At 42.4% G+C, this 21,133-nt stretch overlaps 1 protein-coding gene across 1 annotated transcript; it reads left to right on the forward strand.

The window, feature by feature from the left end:
- The first annotated feature begins 704 nt into the window (after positions 1-704).
- On the forward strand, positions 705-14,744 carry LOC131291059 (monocarboxylate transporter 8-like). The gene is made up of 6 exons (XM_058320248.1): positions 705-1,350; positions 10,960-11,133; positions 11,204-11,606; positions 11,680-12,225; positions 13,760-14,054; positions 14,118-14,744. The coding sequence occupies exons 1-6, from the start codon at positions 705-707 to the stop codon at positions 14,742-14,744; spliced, it is 2,691 nt and encodes an 896-aa protein (XP_058176231.1).
- The last annotated feature ends 6,389 nt before the right edge of the window (positions 14,745-21,133 follow it).

Consider the following 21,133-nt stretch of genomic DNA (forward strand, 5'->3'; position numbering starts at 1 on the left):
CTCAAAGCTTACCAAGCAATTATCAAGAGTGAATTTTTCTTTATTTCCAATGCAAATCATGAAAACCGACGTAGTTTCATAAATTTTGCAACACGGTTAAAAGAAAATTCCGATTGTAGCGACAATATATATAAAACATATATTTATACCATCCATCTCAGGTGGAGTGGGTGCGTCTGCTTTGCCTCGTACGAAAAACAAATTCCAAAATGTCGAAACAAAACAACGATCAAACAACTCAAGGAACTTGTTTTTGGTGTGGTAAAACAAAATGATAGGGAAAATAAATTAACATTGGAAAAGGGAAACCAGTGGTGGATGATCAATGGTTGATGCCTGTTTATAACATCGGTACAATCTGAGTGATTTTAGTAACTCTGTTTGCAAACACCGATTATCGAACGGCATGGAAAAAAGGGATGGGAACAATGAGTTTCAATGCGTTATTTTTAATCGTTACATGACCGTTATCATGTTCACTTGTTCGAAGGATGAGGCAAAGGATTCTCCAGGATTAGATGAGTGTCGTAAAAGTGGACCACAAAACAGGCTGGTTTTTCTCAGAAGCGAGAGACATATAGAGGGCTAGTTCTGCTCGTCGGCTATGCAAAAGCACACAGTGTTGGTGTTGTGGGGAATTGCGGGCGTTTGAAAGGGACGTCGAGCGTTGCCCGAAAGAGCCCGGAAGTGACAGTGTGTCCACCATGCGTATCCTCTTCCCGAACGAGCCGGTCTACGGCAACTACGAGGACTCGGGCGTCGCGACCAGTGCCGACGCACACTCGCTCGTGTTCGACGAACCGATCACTCCGCCACCGAAGGGCACCGCCGGCGGGGCGGTGGTGGAAGGCACGCGCAAGGACACCGATGGAACGAACCACGGATCACCGCTCGGCGAGCTGGAGGCGCTGGCGAAGGCGCTTGTCCGGGCGCAGGGATTGACGCGATCTCCGGTGGAAAAGTCCGCTGCTAAAGAGCCCACCACAGCTCGTGGGGAAAGGGTGGTGGAGGAGGAAGAGGATGAGGAGGGAGAGGGGGAGGTTCGGCTGCCGACGGTTGGTGACGGTGAGCAGCAGTCGCCATCGAACATGGCCCATCCGCTGCACCACCTGCATCACCACCATCACCATCACCATCTGCCGCTGCACCAACAGCGCGCCTCGAGCCGGATGTCCAACACCAGCACCAGCACCATCAAGCAGCACTACTACCCGGAGGGTGGCTGGGGCTGGATCGTCGTCCTGGTCGGCGTCCTCGTGCACATCCTCACGCACGGACTGCAGACCTCGGTCGGTGTCCTGATCCTGGCCGCCGCCCGCTGGTATCGCGTCGAAACGATCGTCCACACAGGTGAGACACCCGGTACACCCTGTCCAGAAGGTTACAAACTTGCGAGAAACTCGTCAGGAAATGATGTTGATCCCCCAAAATAGACGTCACGCTCAACGTCTAAACGTTGCAGGAAAGTTCGTTCTTTCTAAACCAGGGGTCGCCAAAACGGCTGAATATTATAAAAAAGGCCATTCTTAAAATCCAAAACTACATCTGAAACAAACTGTTTGACCAGTTCCGAGAACTAAGTTGACCACCTTTGTGTAGCTTTTGAGCGCTCATTTTGACAGCTCTTATTTAGACGATATAACTTTTCTATTTTGTAAGATGTGTTCAATCTGTAAACAGCTGTTTTTTAGTATATTTGTTATGCCGACTCCTTTTAGTATATACCGCTAGTTCGATGTAAAGCAAAACAGATCGAATATGAGTTCTTTTCAATTTTTATATTTACAAGAGGTGTAATATAATTAAAAACAGTGTGCGCAATAAATCAAATAGATTATACAACATTTAAAAATTAAAATTATATTTTTGCAGTTGGGGATCTTAAAAACATGAAATTAATTTTCATATGGCTGAATGCATCAAAAACTTAAAAACGCCAAAAACTGGCCAACAAATATGCTAAAAAAAAGGCATTTAGGGATTACATAAATCAACAAAAAAAGAGAAGTTAAAATAGCGCCTTAAAAAGAGCGATCAAAATGAACCTGATGAACTGAAAACCATTATCGCATGATTCAAAAGCAATGTATACTAGTGTTAAGCGACGTTTTCATGTTCTAAATGTGATAAATGTTCCCCTTTTTTTATTTTGTCACTCAGTTTCCCAGTTCGGAAAGTAACGTAAACACAAAACACGTCAAAGTTGTATTGCGAGAAGAAAATTTAGATGCTTATTATTATTGCCTTTTTTTTACTTTTATACATATCCGTTCGTTTGTTGTAGTTTGAGTTAATTTCTTTTATTTTATTTGAAATTAAACTTCTAAGCTGGGATGTTTTAAATATTGTGAATCAAAATTCAACGTACCTTTTAGGGATGAAATAAGTGAGATATCGTGAACAAATCCAATAACAATACAGATGAATTTTGAATTTTTAAATGTTGTTCTAATCTTTTCTTTCCGACCGCATTTATCCCTCGGGCCGGACTTTAACGACCACTGCTCTAAATGAAACAAATAAAAGACTCAGAGTACTGAGCAACACACACGCACACGCACAGAAATGGGTGTAAAATTTTTGATTACTTTTCCAAAGTAATCACATTTCGGGGAAACTTTTGAGCCGGAAAACCCCGAAAGTTCCATTTCAAAGTGCGAGAAACAGTGTTGCGCACGAACGTGTTTGTACTTTGAAGCGTTACACACGCGGGGGTAGTATGTGGAGGGGTAAGGTATGACGTCTGAAAATATGCACATCGAATGGAGAAACTTCAATATCCTGGCCCCGATCACCCTGTCCAACACACAACAAACCCCGGGTGGTAGCAATTTACCCCTAAGGCCGAAGATGGACCACATTCAATAGAGAAAACGCGCGCCTAACGTTGGGAAATTCGCAACGCAATGACTCGACAGTTGGGCGAAAGTTTCGATAATTTTATGTTCTGGTAAACGCTTTCTACGAGCACATTTCCTGTCACGCTAAGTTTTCACAGCTTCTCACCCGAAAAGGAGCAAAGAAATGAGAGCAATTTTCCGAAAACTGACAGATAAATGTCAATTTGCGCCTTGCCAAACTTCACATGGCCGGCAAAAGGTGAGGGCGGAGTAAAACAAACGAAAAAAAAGAACCAAGTAATCTTTTTCAGACATCGCCCAAACAACCAAATCATAACTAACAGGGAAAAGTTAGTAAACAGCCAAATTTGGGACCTGCAAGAAGCAGAAAACGCTAAATTCTCCGATAAACCAACATTATTTCAAATACTTTACCATTCTTCTTTTGCAGTGGATAAGTCTGTTATATTTTCTTTTTTTCTAGTCATGTTGTTTTTGGCAATATCTTGTTTATATTCATTTGGCTGCCATTTTTGATTTCTTATTACGCAGGGAAGATACATTATTTTTGTGCAAAGCTAACTTTGCCACACCGATTTAGTCGTTGCTCGATTGTTTTGTATACGTCATTTAAATAATTGTTCTTTTGCTCCATTTACTACACTTATATAAGTGAAGTCTGTTATTATTCATATTTTTTTCATTTTATTTCTGGATATTTCAGTTAACACGTGAGTCAGGAAGTATGCTGATATCAATAATTAATTGGTTTCGAATTGTTTTACTAGAAAAGGAATACCCTTCAGAAAGCAGACATCATCTCGCTTTGTTTTCACACCAAACAGTCATAACGGTCCACTGTTGACTGACTCAACTCTTCAGTAATCTGCCTTAGATGTTTCGAACATTCATTCCATCGAATGGGGTGCATCCAAAACATTGCCCGCCATTAACCCACTTCAATTCATCGGTCGATCCAAATGGAAAACACTTGAGGCTGCTTGGGGTAGGGATAAGCTTTTAAATCCCTACGTTCCATCGTAATAAACGCCTTTCCAGTTACACCGGAACCGTTTGGCTGAAATATCTAAAACCATTAAAGTGTCGTTCAGGGTCGATGAAAACTAGGCAATTCACAAACACCAAACACCTATTCCAGCACCATGTCTGGTCGATGTGTATATGCGTTGGACCGTCCCTGAGCAATACTCAATCAATAATCGTTACACCAGTTGCATCCTGTGCATCGTCATTTGAGTTAGTTGTATCTTATGTTGTGCCTTCTTGCAATTTAATTAGGTTATGTTTACTCAGTCCAGAAAGTACGCAGAAATAATGCAAAATTGTGATAAGAAATATAAAAAGTTAACATACGGATCAATTTGTGCCTAAAGAAATTTTTCAAATAAAAATTTATTGGACTACTTATTGGACACTTATTTTCCATTGGATGAACGGGATATATATTTTGATGGCATCTTCAACCTTGTTTTAATTCAATGTCGTTAACATATTTATTAAACTCTTAATTCTCTCTGAATCAAATATTTCATACAAAAACATGCCCAATACTACGCATTACTTCCTCGTGAATCATAGCTCCGCCCGCCACTCGTTCCTAAGTCTTGATGGAGGCGCCTAGTAGCTCGTACTACTCATTAGAAAACGGCCTCAAATTCCTCAACAGCATTTGAAAATGCAATGCAGAAGGTGGAATATTTCTTGAGTGATGATGCGTCAAATGTTTGTCAAACGTCCTCACCTAAAGATGAGGAAAATGGTCAAATAACTAAACTGAGTAAATACAAGTACACATAACTAAGAGATAGAATGTAAATTTAAATGGCGCTTGTTCGCAGGCTAATCTATTCATAGCAGTGTAAGTTATTTGTAGTTTTTCGGAAAAATAATCAGAACATCTGAATTTTATAACCAAGATCGTGTTTACAAAATAAATTATTTGCCTATAAATGTCACTAAACGTCCATATAATGTCTGTTAAATCAATTCGAAAATTCAGTCGAACTTCAAAATAAAATTATTCCAACACTTTAATGATATATGTATTATAATGGCACCTGGCAACAAGTGTGTGGGAGTAATTTCTAGTATTCAACTAAAACTTGTGTAATTTAATACCTCACAGTAGCTGTTCTTCCGTTTATGCACTCAAAAAACGTTAAATTCAAAGGATGAAAAGTCATTCGATTCGTTTCGCTCGTGGCCAAATGGGCTGGTTTTACGCCTGCTTAACGCGATGTTAAATGAATGCTGTTCCGGCGCGGGAAAGCCCGCACTTTATTACACCCTGACACACAACGGCGTGTTGCTGGGAAGCAGCTGCCAGCTTGTACAGCGTCACTATTTCATGGGATGAACGCCGCGTTTGGAATTTCGGGCAGCACATTGCGGGCCGTCTGCTAACAAGTGAAGGCCCCGGGACCAGTGCATAAATTTCCTGCCCCGATTAGATGCTGGATCTTGGCATGTTTTCTCACGGGTGCATCGCCGAAAGTGCCTGGTGGTACGAGCACGAGCCACCGGGCGCCTCCACCGGGTACTGGGCGTCTCCACCGAGTACTAAGCGCCTCCATCGAGTACTGGGCGACTCCATCGGGCGAAAGCCGTTGTGGTGTGGGGTGTTCACTAACGCTACTTTACGATAATTGTCACATTTCGGGGCGGTAGTTTCGGTGCGTCGCTCCACTGTGCTTGGTGTGCAGTATCTGTTGATTTATCTCGCGCCACATCTCATTCCCTGCCAGCTCGAATCGGATGGGAGGTTTTTCGACTTACGGGTTTTTTTTTTACTCTACTTCCGGTCGGCTGTCGTTTTCCCCCGCGACTGGGTGACTGGGTGACTCGCCGGTGTGGAAAATACCACGCTCACCGGCATCACTGTCAGCGAAAAAACCCGTACGAAATCGGCACGGTTTCCGGTGTCGGCAGCATAAAAGGGTGATTAAATCCACCATCTTCCGCCGCCAACTTTGTTCGGCTTCCCAGACACACAAACAAGCACGCTTCCAGCACCGAAACGTCGTGGGGAGGTGATGGTATTGAACCTGATTGATTGAGAGCATCAGACCGAAACGCAGCGTGACCTTTGCAACCTGTCGATCGCCACGACGAAGTTGCCTGTTTCACACTCCCACGGCTTGTTTCAACCCTTCACAACACTACATTAGCCGGAGACTCGTTTAACGAAGCGATTGTGCAGGCAAACATCATTCAACAGTTTGTCGTTTATTATGTGTAATAAAATTATTGTAATGAACTCTTCTCGTTATTTTCTCGTGCTTCATCTCGGAGGCACATTGATTCATTTATCTCCATCCCTCACCCACTCACTTTCACTTTTTATCGTTTCTCTACGTTTTCTGCCCTCTTTCTTCTTTCCCCTAACAGTTATATCGTCTAGCAGCGAAAGAAAAGAGAGCATAACAAAACACACACGCGTGATAGTTCACGAGCGGACGGTCGTAAATCTGCCGACGACTGGCATGATCCCTGACCGAGGCAATATTTAGAAGAAAGTTATGTGGAAGTGGGTGTAAGAAAGACGCCAAAAAAAGAGAGGGATGTGTGTAGGCTCGATGATTAACTCTTCCACCGATTGCGACGCCAGTTTGTCGCAAGGTCTTGCTTTTGTATCATGCTTTACGGTTTCGTTTCGATCTCGGGAAAAACTGAAGCACAAAACAACATGACATAATATTTAAAAACGCAGGATTTCCTCAGCAGAACTGAGACTAGAACTTCTTTCTCCAATCTTCTATCACTGATTTAAATATGGTTTTGTAATTCAAACTATTAAACTGTGTTTATAAGTGGTGAGAGTAACGATTGGAATCAAATTCAACAATCATCAAGGTCATTCCAATCTTTTAGTTACTCTTTTGTGATTCGAAACGAGAAAAATGAGTTATTAGTACCAACAGCAACTAAAATCCTAAACAGGGGTTCGAATTCCAAAAGAGGAAATGAGTAGTTAGAGAGTTCCTGAATCGAATCCTAAGGAGGGATTTGAATGCCAAGAGTAAGTAAAAGAGTTACTAGTCGACTTAGAGATTTAAATCCGTATAAATCTGGAATCCTAATATTCCAACCAGATGCAAAAACATCTCTTGAACACTCGCTCTAGTGTATCTAATCTTTTAATTACTCTCATGGTCTTCGAGTCCCTGTTCTTGTTTGAGATTCAAATCCCTGGCTCTAATTGAGTCCCAAATCACTAATTGGGATTCGATACTAGTAACTCTTTAACTCACTCTTGGGGTCAAATCGCTGTGATGACTTGTAATTATTTTACTTATTCCTTCAAATTTTGGGATTCGAGTCTCCCTGCACAGTGGCTCAGAGTTCCTTCTTTTGGTTTGACATAAAACCAATTTTCAAAACCTCTCTTCCATGTGAAAGAAGGATAGTTTAATAAGTAATCTCCAGAATATTAGCTATTACACTATAGAATATTATTAATACACAATTTTGCGAGATATGCTTCTTGATAGTAGCATAAAGAGAAAAGCATGATATAAAATTTGAGAGATTTATAAAACATTTTCGTACAAACGTTGTACATCGTTGCAAAGGTTATTTTGTTGGCTATCTGTACCCTGTTGAGATTCCAATCGAATAAGAGTCACCAAAAAGTATTCGTAAGGATTTAAATAAATCAATTCAACTCAATCACTCTCTTTCACTCTTTTCTCAATTTCCACTCAGCCCGCACACCACTAGTGTTTAGTTATATCAAAGTAAAAAAGAAATCTCTCTTTGAATTCAATCTATGTCAAAATTCATCCCAAAAGATGGTGTAAATACTCAAAATTGTAATACCGTTACTTAGCAAATACTACCGTTGATAGCAAAAGAAATAGTTGCTGAAGGGTTCGAACCTGAAAAAAGACCAGGAAAATCATTGTCGACATGTTATAATACATAATAAAATACACTTTCCTTCAATTTGACTTACACTGTTTTCAGGGCCAATTCGTCGGCATCAAGCTGCTCTTTGGTGGTATTAGGCAGTCAATTGCACGCGCACGTCTTTTGTTTGGTTTCGTTAGGAAGCACTTTGGGCTTGTTAAGTTTAACTTTGGCGTTATCGGTAGCAACATTGGCGCGACGAGAAAAGGTCGCGTTGTTGTCGCGCCAATGTTGCTACCGATAACGGCAAAGTTAAACTTAACAAACCCAAACTGGTTCCTAACGATGCCAAACAAAAACCTTGCGCGTGCAATGCACTGCCTACTACTGGCAAAGAGCATCAAGCTGCCGACGAATTGGCCCTAAAAACAGTGTATATAATGATTTAAAACTCGCATTAGTTAATATCTCATGAAAAACAAGAACAAGTCTTTTCCAAGACCAAAGATACAAATAGTTGGGTTTCATTTCACACTTTTTCAGTGCGACAAATGTAAGTGACTGGGAAAGTGCTTGTTTTTCGCCACCGTAGGAGCTGGATGATCGAGAGCTTATTGTAGCAAGCACTCAACTGTCGTAAACAGGAACTAACAGGGGCGAAGTAAGACGTCGCTCGTAAAACGGCACCTCGACCATATTGTCGGCCCAAGCCGGAAGATAAAGCCGAGGCTTCATCCTTTATATCCTACCGTTCGGAGTTGCTTCAGCGATTAAACGGGGTAAAATAAAAATTAGACGACAGAGCGCAGTCCGTTTTCCGTTTTCCCTTTAATTCCATCGGTGAAGCTGCATCGGCATCCGCAGGATTGCCGTTGTCGGATAAAAGTTTTAATGGCTTTGCCGGGACGATAATGGCCAGCGAGTGGGGAGTGCATGTGTGGAAAAGGGGTGCACAGTGCTATAAACATGGCTTTTCTATGTCTTTCCCTTGTCACTACGAATGCGTTCATCCGCCGGTGATTACGTTGAACAAGGACTGCGTTGACACTTTGTGTGTGTGTGCACCGAGCGGTTCCATTTCCCAACGACCAGGATTATCTCCCACACTGAAAGGTGAGCCGGTGCAGCAAACTGCTCATCTCCATAAGGTTTAACCCGTTTTACATAATCATCTACGTTGATGCTCCTCATTTAGTTCATAATCTCTAGAAACCGTCGCAATAATCGTTATCAGCTCCTCATGGCCAATCAACACAGCATTTTCGCATGTGGGGTTGGCCACCAAGAAACGGAAAGAAGAAAAGTTCCCAACCTAAAGGACCAAGGAACAGAGAGGAATCACATAAATCTTTCCCCCGTTGCTGGGGAAGCGCATCCAATACATTCTCACGATCAAATCGGATGTACGATCTCGTGGTTATGAACTGCCAGAGTCGCCAGAAGCCACCGAGGGACGAGGAAAAGGCCGGACGGTCGGGTCGTCTAGTCTAAACACTCATGAACTATCTGTCTGGGACCTGCGGGTTGGATTTATTTCCATCGACATTTTATTCCACATCGAAACGCGCACAACAACAAAAAACGCAACTATTTTGCCCCGTCGTGGAAGGTTGATTTATGTAATTTATTCAATGCTCTATGCTGAATTAAGTTATTAACCAACCAGTGTGCCGTTACAGTATCAAAATCAATAGATGTACTAAAAGTGTTGGAAAAATAAGACTTCACTTTTAAAACATAGAGCAAAACAAAAATAATTTCAATGTTGATGATGAGCCAAAACGACTTTTTCGCATTAATCGTGATGTAACAGTTTACAAAACAAACAATTGACTTGTCGCAAAACTATCCACTTGATATTTGTAAAGATCGAAACAAATGAAACCAACAAAAAGTAAAAGAATAGCTACGAAACATTATAAAACCATTATGAAAAACGGAGGACGAGAATCAAACAGTTAAAAACTAACAGCTTGAAACACATATCCAGATCAGAAATTAGATATAAAAACAACCCTACGTAACGTTTATGGTGTGTATAAAGTGTAGAAAGTAAGGCAGTAGCTTTTTCAGCATTAAATGTTACTTTATACAATACGGCACGCAGCGTAAAAATAAAAATAAAAATAATTTAACTTTATGACATTAAAAACAAATGTTGTGCACAAAACAAACATTAGTGCGTTGGAGAAACATTAAAGCATATAGAAAGTAAGATGAAACAATAATGAAAGACATTGTTTGAAATGTTTATTTAGAATTACATTACATTTCAAACTTATGACAAACTTTTTGAATTTAATCAAAATTTTCTTTGGGGACGATATAATCAAGATGAAAAGTTTAATCTGTGTAAAAGCTAACAGCAGGACAGGATATTGTAAAGCGTTGGAGGTGTGTAAAAGCCGAATCAAGAACTATCGAAACAAAGAAGATTTAGGCTTAAAGCCTACGGAAAATAATCTTATACTCTAGTTGGTAGGTTAATGTGAGGCAGTCTATCCCTTTAAAAGGAAAACTTTAATTTCTCGCAATCCATTCAATAAAACTAATTCAAATCTTTACATATTGTGGGGCAAAATGGCCCCAAGAGTGGAAAAGGACGTATGCCTTTAATAATTATTTAAAAAGAGCTATTTATTGAACCATTTTGCCTTGGATATATAGAATTTCAACACGAGAAAGACTTTGTCCAGAAATTTCGTTAAATGTGCTTCCAATTAATTTTAAGTAAAAAAATGTTTTGTTTCAAAATAAACTGTCATATCGTCGTACAGACAAGTTGTTTAACTCCTATGTAACAAATAATTATCCAATCTTGTGCCAAACATATGCGTCATCTTTGTAATGCGAATGTGTGCTTCCAAAGTCGGCGATGTAGAAACAAAAAAGAAAAGTTGGTTAACAACTAGTAAAATACTGAGTAGAAGTTATGTATAAGAAATTCACATAAACATTGTTAACAGAATTTGTTTAATAACTACCAGAACTGTTAATCTTATATTAGAGCCAGGAAGTTCATATAGGAAGTTCTATTATTTCATTTCATATTAAATTACTTATTTTAGTGTTTAAAAACGTGTTGGTGCATTTTACCCCACTAGAGCATCCTGCCACATTCTCCCCCTTGTGTCATTGAAAGCTGTTCGAGTTCGTTTGGTTCACCACCGTTTTTGTATGAAGGCTTCCTCAAAAGGACATTTCGATGTACTAAAAACCTTATTTCGATTTGTTTCGTTGCTATGCGCAGGTTGGCTTGGGGCGCTCTCGACAGCCGTTGCCCTGTTCATCTCCCCCATCACGATTGCGGTGTGCAAGCGGAAGTCGACACGCCTCACCGCCGTCATCGGAGGTCTGGTAACCGCCCTCGGCTGCCTGTTCACCTCGTTCGCGTCCCAGTTCCACCAGCTGTTCTTCAGCTATGGTAAGTAGCTCCTATAGTGGTCCGACCTGGCGCGATGCGTTCTCATGTGCGTGCAACTCTGGTGCGACAGGTGCGGTCGTTGGTGTCGGCGTCGGGATGACCCGCGACTGCTCCACACTGATGGTGGCGCAGTACTTCAAGAAGCGGCGCGAGTTCGTCGAGATCTTCATCGTGTCGGGCAGCGGGCTCGGCATCGCCGTCATGTCCGCGTTCATCAAGTCGGCCATCGACGCCATCGGCTGGCGGCTGGGGCTGCAGGCCGTCACCGGCACCGTCTTCATCACGTTCATCCTCGGCACCTGCTACCGGTCGGCTTCGCTCTACCATCCGCAGCGGCGCGCCATCCTGCACCTCAAGAACCAGAAGCGCAAGATCAAGGACAAGAACAAGCACGACGACCGCCCGCCGTTCTTCGACTTCAGCACGCTGCGCAGTAAGACCGTGCGCATCCTGCTCGCCTCCACCGGCATCGGGTAGGTGCTGCATGATGACCTGTTCACTAGTAACCCCCTTCAGCGCTAACTTCCATTTTTCTAAAACCCGTAGTGCGTTCGGGATCAACACACCCATCTTCTACCTGGCGCACGAGGTGCAGAAGGACGGCATCGGCGACAAGGTGATGATCCTGCAGATCTACCTCGGGCTCGCCTGGACGCTCGGCTGCACCGCGTTCGGGCTGCTGGTCGTGCGCAACAGCGTCGAGTGTCGGATCGCACGCCAGTACCTCTGCCAGACGGCCATCTTCATGTGCGGCGTCTGCATCCTGGCGCTCACCGCCGTCCACGGCAACTACCACGGCTACGTGATGTTCGTCTGGATCTACGGCATCTTCTGCGGCGGCTACCACTACTCGCTGAAGATGTACACCTACGAGAAGGTGCGGGCGCGCAACTTCGCCCGCGCCTGGGGTTTCGTCCAGTTTGCGCAGGCGATCCCGATCGCGCTCGGCGTGCCCATCTCGGGCTATATGAACGAGACCGGCTCCGGTACCGCCGGCTACTACTTCAGCTCCGGCTGCGCCATCGTCGGCAGCGTGCTGATGTTTCTCATCGACCTGCACCGGCGTTCCGTTTCGCGCCACAAGCACACCAGGTATGTGTACCTCCCAAAGGCGGCGGATATCTTCAAACACTTGCCAGAACTCCACAAACTCCTGAGGTCCAGTTTGAACCGAACAGTATATAAATTCTGATACTCTTAAGAAGGTCTTTAACATGTTCCCCCGCTTTGGTCCAGAACGAACGTTTACGTACAGAACTAACTCTACGATGCTGCAGATCTCTCGAAGGATTCACTTGAGATTGCATTAAGCTTTGTGCATGAAACGACAGAAAAGACCAAACGGCAGGCATTGGAAGTTGGATCTGGAACTCAGACTTATCTATATATTTGCAATGTCTGTTATGTTATCCCATTGGTGACATCCATTCCAAAGCTGATCACGATCAACTTCTCCAACAATATGCTAGAAACTGTCGTGACGGTCTGGAACTTGTAGTCAAGGACCAATTGGAGCAATATCTGCTCTCTTGGGAGTAATCAGGATATCTGGATGTATTTTTCTGAGAAACCTCACTGAAGCTGGTGCTTGAGAAATGGAAGAGGTTGATGGACAGCTGGCACTTGTTTTAGATTTGAACCCTTTTGAAACATTGGTAAAACAATCACTATCAGCAATTATCACCCTGGAAGAAAGGGCCCAATTTCAGAGCAGACATCCTTCTTTAAACTCAAAAAGGGCTATCGCTATCAACAGCGAACCAATAGACTGAGTCTCCAAGAAGTGTTTAGTTTATTACCGGGGAACAAGGACTTAGTTTCAGTGCAGACATTGATCGCAACTCTAATTCCAAATCGCTATCCACAGTGAACCAATAGACTGAGTCTCCCAGGTTAAGTACTTGAGCCTGTCATCCTGGAATAAGGGATTAGTTTTAGAACAGACATTGGTTGAGATTTAGAGGCCATTGAAAAACTGCCAAACTGGTTACAACCAGTACGAAAATTATTAGTTCAACATAGTCTACATGATTGTGCATTTGCTATAAGACCACTTAAACATAATCGGGTTTAGAAGGCATTATCCCAAACTAATTTGCAAGTGCAATAGTTTATAGAATTTGATAAATGTAAATAACAGTTTGGACCGACCTTGGTAGGGATCATGCAAAACCATGGACATGGACTATCAAGGTTTTGTCACATTATTTTTGGCAAGCTACGATGAACTATCAATTTCTTGTTTTGCTTAAGTGAATTTGACAGGATCTTACCCAAACATTGTCGATAGCAAGAAAATTTACTAATATATTTAGTGAAAATTGTCAAAATAAAGATGGTCTTATAGCAACTGTAGGTATATCGTTATCAGCGGGGAACCAATAGACCAAAATAATAAGTCACAGATTAAGTATAGGAGGATGGTGTCTACACCGATTCGCATCTTAGATTTCATATCGCTATCAACAGGGAAGCAATTGAGGTTAAGTGTTTTTGTAGGTTAGAACTCAAGAGATGGGCTTAATTTCGTTTTAGGGTTACAACTAAGGTGTAGGGTGATACTAAAGGTGATTGGTAGACTGAGGAACAAGCTCACTAATCTGTACACATTGTTCTTCCCTCCCAGGGCGAACGGAACACGCCACCTGTGCGTGTCGGAGACGTGTCCGCAGCGTCGGAAGCTGTCGTTCTCGCAGGAGCCGGACAACGAGCCGGGCATCATCACGGGCAACACGGCGATGATGATCGGTCCTGAACTGCTGATACCGCCGCTGTCGGACGGCATTGCGGAGCCGATCAACGGGCTCGACAAGCCGGAGCTGACCTGCATCTCGGAGGAGGGCATCGCCGACATGGACCTGCCCGACAACCTGCTCGACGATCTGGACTACGTGGGCGACTGCATCACCTCCTGCAACAAGGTAAGCCAACGACCTCTCCGTGTCCTACGTCGACTAACCTGATGTTTGTTTTTTCCTCTTCAGGTGGAAAACTATCTCATGCTGAGCGAGTTCGAGAACAACCTCAGCGCCGAAGTTCCTATCCTGCTCGACAAGCGGGGCCGCCGGCTGTCGCTGTCGAAGACGAAGGCCCTGCTCGGCGGTCATCTCGGGGGCGGCCACACCCTGCTCACGGCCGCCGGTCCCCCGCAGCCCTACCAGCACCATCCGGAGTGTCCGACCGTCGACAGCTCGTCGACGGCAGCGCTCGGTCTCCCCGCGCCCGCTTCCGGCGCCGACGCCAAAGGCACGGACCGGGACCATCACCACTATGGCCTCCACCAGCACCAGCACCACCACCATTCCCACCATTCGGCCAACGGCGACCTGTCGAAAGCGGTGGGACCACATCCGGTCGCCCGGTCGGACTATGCCGCCTCTCATCAGAGCTCGGCTGCTGGTGGTGGTGGTGGTGGTGGAGGAGGAGGGCTAGGAGGGGGAGACCCGATGGGTACGAAGCAGTCGCCGACCGCCCCCGTGGCCAGTGGCGGCAGCCCCAACACCCTCCAGCCGCAGCAGCACTGCAGACTGAACAGCAAATGGCGCCCGAGCCAACAGGTCGGTTTTCTCAACAACCGCGTTATATCTGTGATCGATGAAGCCTCAGTTTAGGGAGAGAAAGAGAGAGACGTTGCGCGGTCCTGCACGGTACGGACGGACGACGACGGGATATGATGCAGCATATGGGGTGTTCGAAGGTGTTATAGCAACGGTAGGGATCTGCTACTGGCAGGCGGGACGTTTGGGACGGACCGAGGCATGTGGAGAAAACTCCCTCTCCCCTAGAAAAGGGCAAACAAACACTCACCACACCAACAGTGGCGACAATGGCGTGGCCCACTCTAACCGATCTTGTATAGTATATCAACATACGCACGTAGAGCTCCGCTAGTAGGACTTTTCCTGTTTGTGCTGTTCGGTTCAATCAGTTCACCTAGAGACGCAGACGTAGACAGCCCCTTCCAAATGGCTCCCCCATACCCCACCCCCACCAACCCCGTAGAGAATGAATGACTGATTGATTTTGAGTTTTTGTTTTATGTTTTTCCTTAATTTTATTTTGTATTTTAACGTTATTCTTGTTTCGTTAGTAGTGCATGTATTTTCCCTCCTCAACCTTGTTCGAGTGTTCACACGAACAAACACCATCTGTCCGACATGTTGTGTCCGGCAAAAGGCCGCAGAAAGTAGGGAATATAAAATCCAAGGCGTAAAATGGCCATCGCATTGTCTTTCCTCTCGTTCAGTGATGTCCAACTCAGTGGAGTTCGCGGGTCGCATTTCCCCCAAAACATGGACATATGGCGGTAAGAGAAGAGGAAAGGTTTTACACAGATTAATCGAGACAAGCAAATAAATAGTGTTCATGGAAAACGAAGCTGACGAGCTACAAGACCATTCTAAAAGAAATTACAGATGTACACCAATCAGTTGGCATTAGTAATTATGTAATTAATTACTTCTACTTTTAGTAACTCTCTACCGAAAAGCACAATATTGTTCACCTGCATTCGATAAAAACCTTATTCCGAGTTATTCAAAATTTAATTCAATTAGGCACAAACGTTTTATCGGCATTTGGGAAACAGAAACTACGTTTTTTTTTTAAATGAATCATATTTGTTGTATCGAACTAAGACTTAATATTAAAAACGCGGTCTTTAGTCTCCGTTACAACAGTGTTTAAAAAGAAACACTTTCATCTGCGCACTAAAACACATAAATTAGTCAAATATATCTGTTCTGTTCGTCTTTCTGCAATTCATGTTATTCAATTATCATCTCTAATTTCATTGCGAAAGCTCTTGTAGTCAATCAAATTTATTCGCTTGTCTCAAAACATTTGTGTATCTATGTAAACCCTTGTATTGATATACTGATCCACATCACGCCGACATATGACCTCACCAAAAATGGTGAATATGACTTTCTAAGAAATAGCAATTGTTTAAAATGACGATGGTTCAGTTCTCTTGCTCGTATGAAATTCACAGTTCATTCACAACAAATTGCCATTCAAACGAAAGCCAATACTTAAGGTTTAAAACTTTCCATACATTACTTCAAAGAGGTCGCAAGCCGCATGTTTGACATCGCTGCCCTAGATGATCTTCGTTCAAGTTTGAGTTATATGTAAATGGAGACTGACGATTGAACCCAACTAGATGCACAACAAGTAGAAAAGAACGTTCATTGAAAGTACATTGCAACAAGTGTATTTTAAAATAAACGCTTTTTAATTGGTGGACCTAATGTACAGATTTCTTGTGTGTATGTTTTCACCGAAGAACGATCGATCATATTTTTAAAAGAACGTTAGCGCAGTTGGATGTTTAGCTTAATAAGAGAATCTGAAACAGAAAGGACTTAATTTTGATACGAATGATGTTTGAGAAGTGATTGTCTATCAAGCATGTAAAAATTTACAGTCCACAACAGTTGACAGTCAAAAGAAAACAACACTCTAACTTGCTTTTCCTATAGAAAGAGATGATCTTATATCCATTTTACGCCTTGGAATATGACTCAAAACTCTTTTTAGAAAATAGTAAGGACCTCTAAAAACGCGATTCCGATTGGGAAAAGGCCGATCTACTCTTATGGAGACGGATATTGTTTGTTGTATTGTTGCAATCTTTCACTGCCACAGGATTTCTCCTACTCTCGATCAATCCATTGTTCTTTACGATCGCTCTCTCTCTCTCTCTCTCTCTCGTTCTCTCACACACACCGTCTCTCTATTGTATCTCTCTATTTCTCATCTCGCTTGACTCGCCCTCCTGTAGTTTACTACTTTCCTATTTCCTAATATCTAGTAGATTAGTAAGAGGAAATATCCAACCATTGCAGCCTTCGGCTACGCTCTCCCGAAATTACCAAATGAAGCTAGAAGTAATCGAACCGCGCCAAGTACCGGTATGCCGTGTGTGTATGACTGTGTGTGTGTGTGTGTGGGGCAAATCGGGCAGGCATCTGTAAATGGCGGCCGAAACTTTAAGGAAAACTATAACGCAAAAAGAATCAGTTGATACATATATATATAAAGAAAACAACCAACCAATTTTGGGTAAGTGCACAAAAGCGGAAGCGAATGTAGGGAAGACACGGAAGAGGAACAGCCGGAAGGCGACGACGCATTTAAGTAAAACGAACGCTGCCAAGCCACATCCCTCCTCACTCAGTTTGAGCATGTAAGATATACTATATACAATCCCCACCCCACGGCTCCAAAAACAAACCCCTAACGCCCTTCCCTCTCCAAAACCAAGCATATACATTATATAGTATATTCTTATGTATACATAAATATTATATTCCGTACTTGTACGGTGTGTGAACTACTTCCGGCAGGCGCTAGGGATGCATGCAGGAGGCTCGCCTGTAAGAAAAAAACCGGAACACAAAAACACACACCATTAGCGCAAGCGACTTTGTAAAACGGAGCGATTACTCACCAACATTGTCGAAACAAAACCGGTGGAATCCTCCTCCACAACGCCATTTGCTGGTGCTCCATGGAAATAGCGATCGTAATGTTTTAATAAAAACAGATGAAGCCAATCGTGTGCAGGTTCCCTTGGTTAGCTCATCTTTTGCATCTTTCCCATCCGAAACGAATAAACATCGGTGAGGGGCGGTTCGGTTTTCATACGAGAAAAGACGATCGATTGATTTGCTTCATTCATTTATTTATTCATTTATACTTTCTCCTTCTTTTTTTTCCTCTCTCATTTGCTACGTTCCAGAAAAAACCCAACAGAACCTTGGACGAAACACCGTGCAGTGAGTTTAAAGTTGAAGTAATTTGTGAAAAGTGAAAGTGAAAGATTATTTTGCGATTTGCACAGTAACTGGCTCGACAGTTGTTTATGTTGTAAACATGTACTATTATAGTTTTGCATCATCATCCTTTTCTTGTTTGTTTGTTTTTTTTTTTCGTTTGTTTGTGTTTGTTTGTTAGCTCTGCTTGAGAAGAATGTTTTTTCGACGGTTGCTAATGTGATCTGGTAAGGATTTCACTGTTTTGCGTTTGTTGTGAACGTGTGTTCTTTTGTATGTGTATTAATTGTTCTAACGTAAAACAACACTCTATCTACAATCGGTTCAAACGCGGTACCAGATAAATAACCAGATAAAATACAGCACACAACTAGTGACACTTATGTTACAAAACGAAAATTCAGAGTGCGCTGGTAAATCTCATATGAACGCAACGGTAGGTAAAAGGTATGGTACAGGCAGGAGATGAGACAAATACATCCGAACCTCCGGGTTACTAAACCAATGTGATGGAAGGTACCGACGGATGTGTGTTTGGGTTAATTGATTTCACTTTTTCTTCCATTCTAACTAAGGGAAAACAAAGGCAGGACAACCACCTGCCATGTCCCTTCATGTTTCCGGATACATTCCTTGTGTAAAGGAACCCCAAAAGCTTAAGCCTACGAGGAGCTCATGGAAGAAGAAAATGGCGCTGTTCTACAGTCGCTATAGTGAAGAAGGGGACTCCTACCTTCACTACCAACAAAGTTACTTCTTTTTTCCTTTGATTTGAACCACGCGAACGGAGCATCAACCTTCTTTTACAATCAGGCGGGGTTCGAAATGTTTAAAAGCAAGCGCAAACAACGGTAAAGTAAACGAGAAAACTATAATAAATAAGTATCAGTCTAATGTTCCTCGACATAATAGCTTGCGACGGCCGGGACTCCGAACTCCGAACGCTGAGCGGGGCATTTTGGCATCTAAAACAGTATTGGCTAATCTCGTGCAAAACTTTGTTCCTTTCCTTTGTTCATGCGTAGTTCCGGCTCAACTGTAGCTGACTGCTAACATTGTTTTGGAGGGCAAATTAATGAATCTCGGGACCGTTTCATCCAGCTCGAAAAGTACACAGTACTAACTCAAACAACATTAGGGAATATATTTTAACTTAAACCTGGCTTTCGTTGTTCAATCTTCTATCGTCTTGATTCTACACTTTGCTAGCTTATTCGTCAGGTTACGCGGGCCGCACTATGCATTTTCTACGATGAAAACGATCCAGAAGGTGAAATTCATCTTCTTTTTGTCAAGTCCGGAAGAAATTGTCACTTTTCAAGACATTAATATTGATACTGTCCGACTTCAAATCAATTTTAGCAAGTAATGAAATTATAGTTACTAGACTAATGTTTACCGAATGTCTACTTCTATTTCGAGTCCAACAGAGTGGGCTTGTATGAATTTAGTTTTACTTTATTTGATTGCAGATCTTGTCTTTTGGTAAAGTTGTTTAATAATATTAATTTATACTTGAAAAACTATTAAAGTTTTGAGAAATTGTTTCCGAAACATGTTTTTCAAAACTAAATCACTATTCCAAACAACTGCAATCCTCCGTTTTGTGAGTTTAATAAATAAAGTAGTGAGGCATTTCACATTATCGTGCAAAGTAGTTCGTTAGTAATCGATATACAGTATACACGAAAAGAAAAAAAGTCTTAATGAGAAAACATCAATAAGTGATCGCAAGAACAGTAGGGAAAGACAACTCAACATTGACAAATTCAATAAAACCTAAAACATAGAGAATAACATTTAGAAACATTGTTGAATCTTTCGAATCCGTTAACAAATCCTTCATGATTCATGCAGTTCCGTGCATCAAGTGACAAAAAAGCGGCCTCTCTACCCATTTTTGTGGTTTACTTTTCTGTTCTCATGACATTAATAAATCTTTAGGATACATAAATCTCGAAAACTATGCAAATAATTATTCAGATTGATAAAGAACGAGTCCTTGCCGTTCCCGATTTCATTTAGAATATTGGATGACCTAAACCACGCACTTTTTAAAACGGTGCGACAAAGACGTCAGAAAGGAAAGATTTTAGATTTCTGATTAATTGTGATGCTAAACTTTACCTAGCTTCCCAAAATATTAGTTTTTTATATTACTATAGTTTTTTATGTTGCTTTTCCATTTGTTTATGGAGCCAAAACTTTGTAGAACTAATGACAGCTGGCTATAAAAAAAATTAGCTATGACAGTCAACGTGTTAATTGAACATGATAATAATCCAACATACATTATTTTTTTAGAAAATACAAGCCAAAATCGTTATTTAAGCCCTACTAATTAGCTTAGACTTTAGAAAATGCAAAGTACAGTCCGGCCAAATAAGCTAGTGTCTAAAAAAAGAACGTCTCGAAGAGCGCCTCACGAAAAGTACATAATGTTTCGAAAAAGTTTACCGGTAACCGCTAATCTGCTAGTCTGCTAACCTTTAGAATATTTACAATATCAATTCAAATCGAATATCAAATTGACAAATCCGTACCAAAACGACCTCTTTTACCTTTGCTGATCCCTACCTGAATCGTTCGCCCGATCCTTGGTGTTGATCCTACATCCACTAAACCCTAAAAACTAGACCGAAACCTGTGAAAACTCTGCACTCCGCTTGCTGCAGCAGGCTTCGGGATACGGGCTTTAATAAACGTAACGGAACCGTTACCTTCGATATCCTATATAAACCTACGTATGAAAGTGTCGCATTTTTGTTTTGTGTTGCCGTCCGTCCCTAATGGCGAGAGTGGCAAACGGGTGCCCCTCCCGGATCCTATGTATCACAACGAGTCAGTTCACGTCTACTCGCTCACCCGAACCGCCTTTCCTTGATGTAACGAACGCGCAAAGTGAAGGCAAATGAAAACTCAACATGCAACGGGCGTGTTGTGCCGCCGTTGTGTGGCGTTGCCCGTATTTCAATGTTCTTCCCTCTTCACTGCTCTAGCATTATCCAGCGCAAAACAAAAAAAATGATAATAGTTGTGCCCGGAGTTAGGAAAAACAACGTTGACATGAGTAACGGCCCGTTGCTTGTCATCGCCTTGAACGTACTAAAGCCACAGAACGTGTGTTAAATACGTGTGGGTTTACCATTTGATAGGACAAAATAAGCAAGATGATAACACAAACGCAACAGATGCCAAGACAGATGAAGCAGGTATAACAC

The sequence above is a fragment of the Anopheles ziemanni genome, chromosome X (assembly GCF_943734765.1).
Source record: "Anopheles ziemanni chromosome X, idAnoZiCoDA_A2_x.2, whole genome shotgun sequence".
Taxonomy (NCBI): domain Eukaryota; kingdom Metazoa; phylum Arthropoda; class Insecta; order Diptera; family Culicidae; genus Anopheles; species Anopheles ziemanni.

Excerpts from the sequence above, each read along its gene's own strand:
- LOC131291059 (XM_058320248.1), top strand. The coding sequence starts at position 705 with ATGCGTATCCTCTTCCCGAACGAGCCGGTCTACGGCAACTACGAGGAC. Across the intron at positions 11,134-11,203 it reads CCAGCTGTTCTTCAGCTATG|GTGCGGTCGTTGGTGTCGGC; the intron begins GTAAGTAGCTCC and ends CTGGTGCGACAG. Across the intron at positions 12,226-13,759 it reads TCGCGCCACAAGCACACCAG|GGCGAACGGAACACGCCACC; the intron begins GTATGTGTACCT and ends CTTCCCTCCCAG.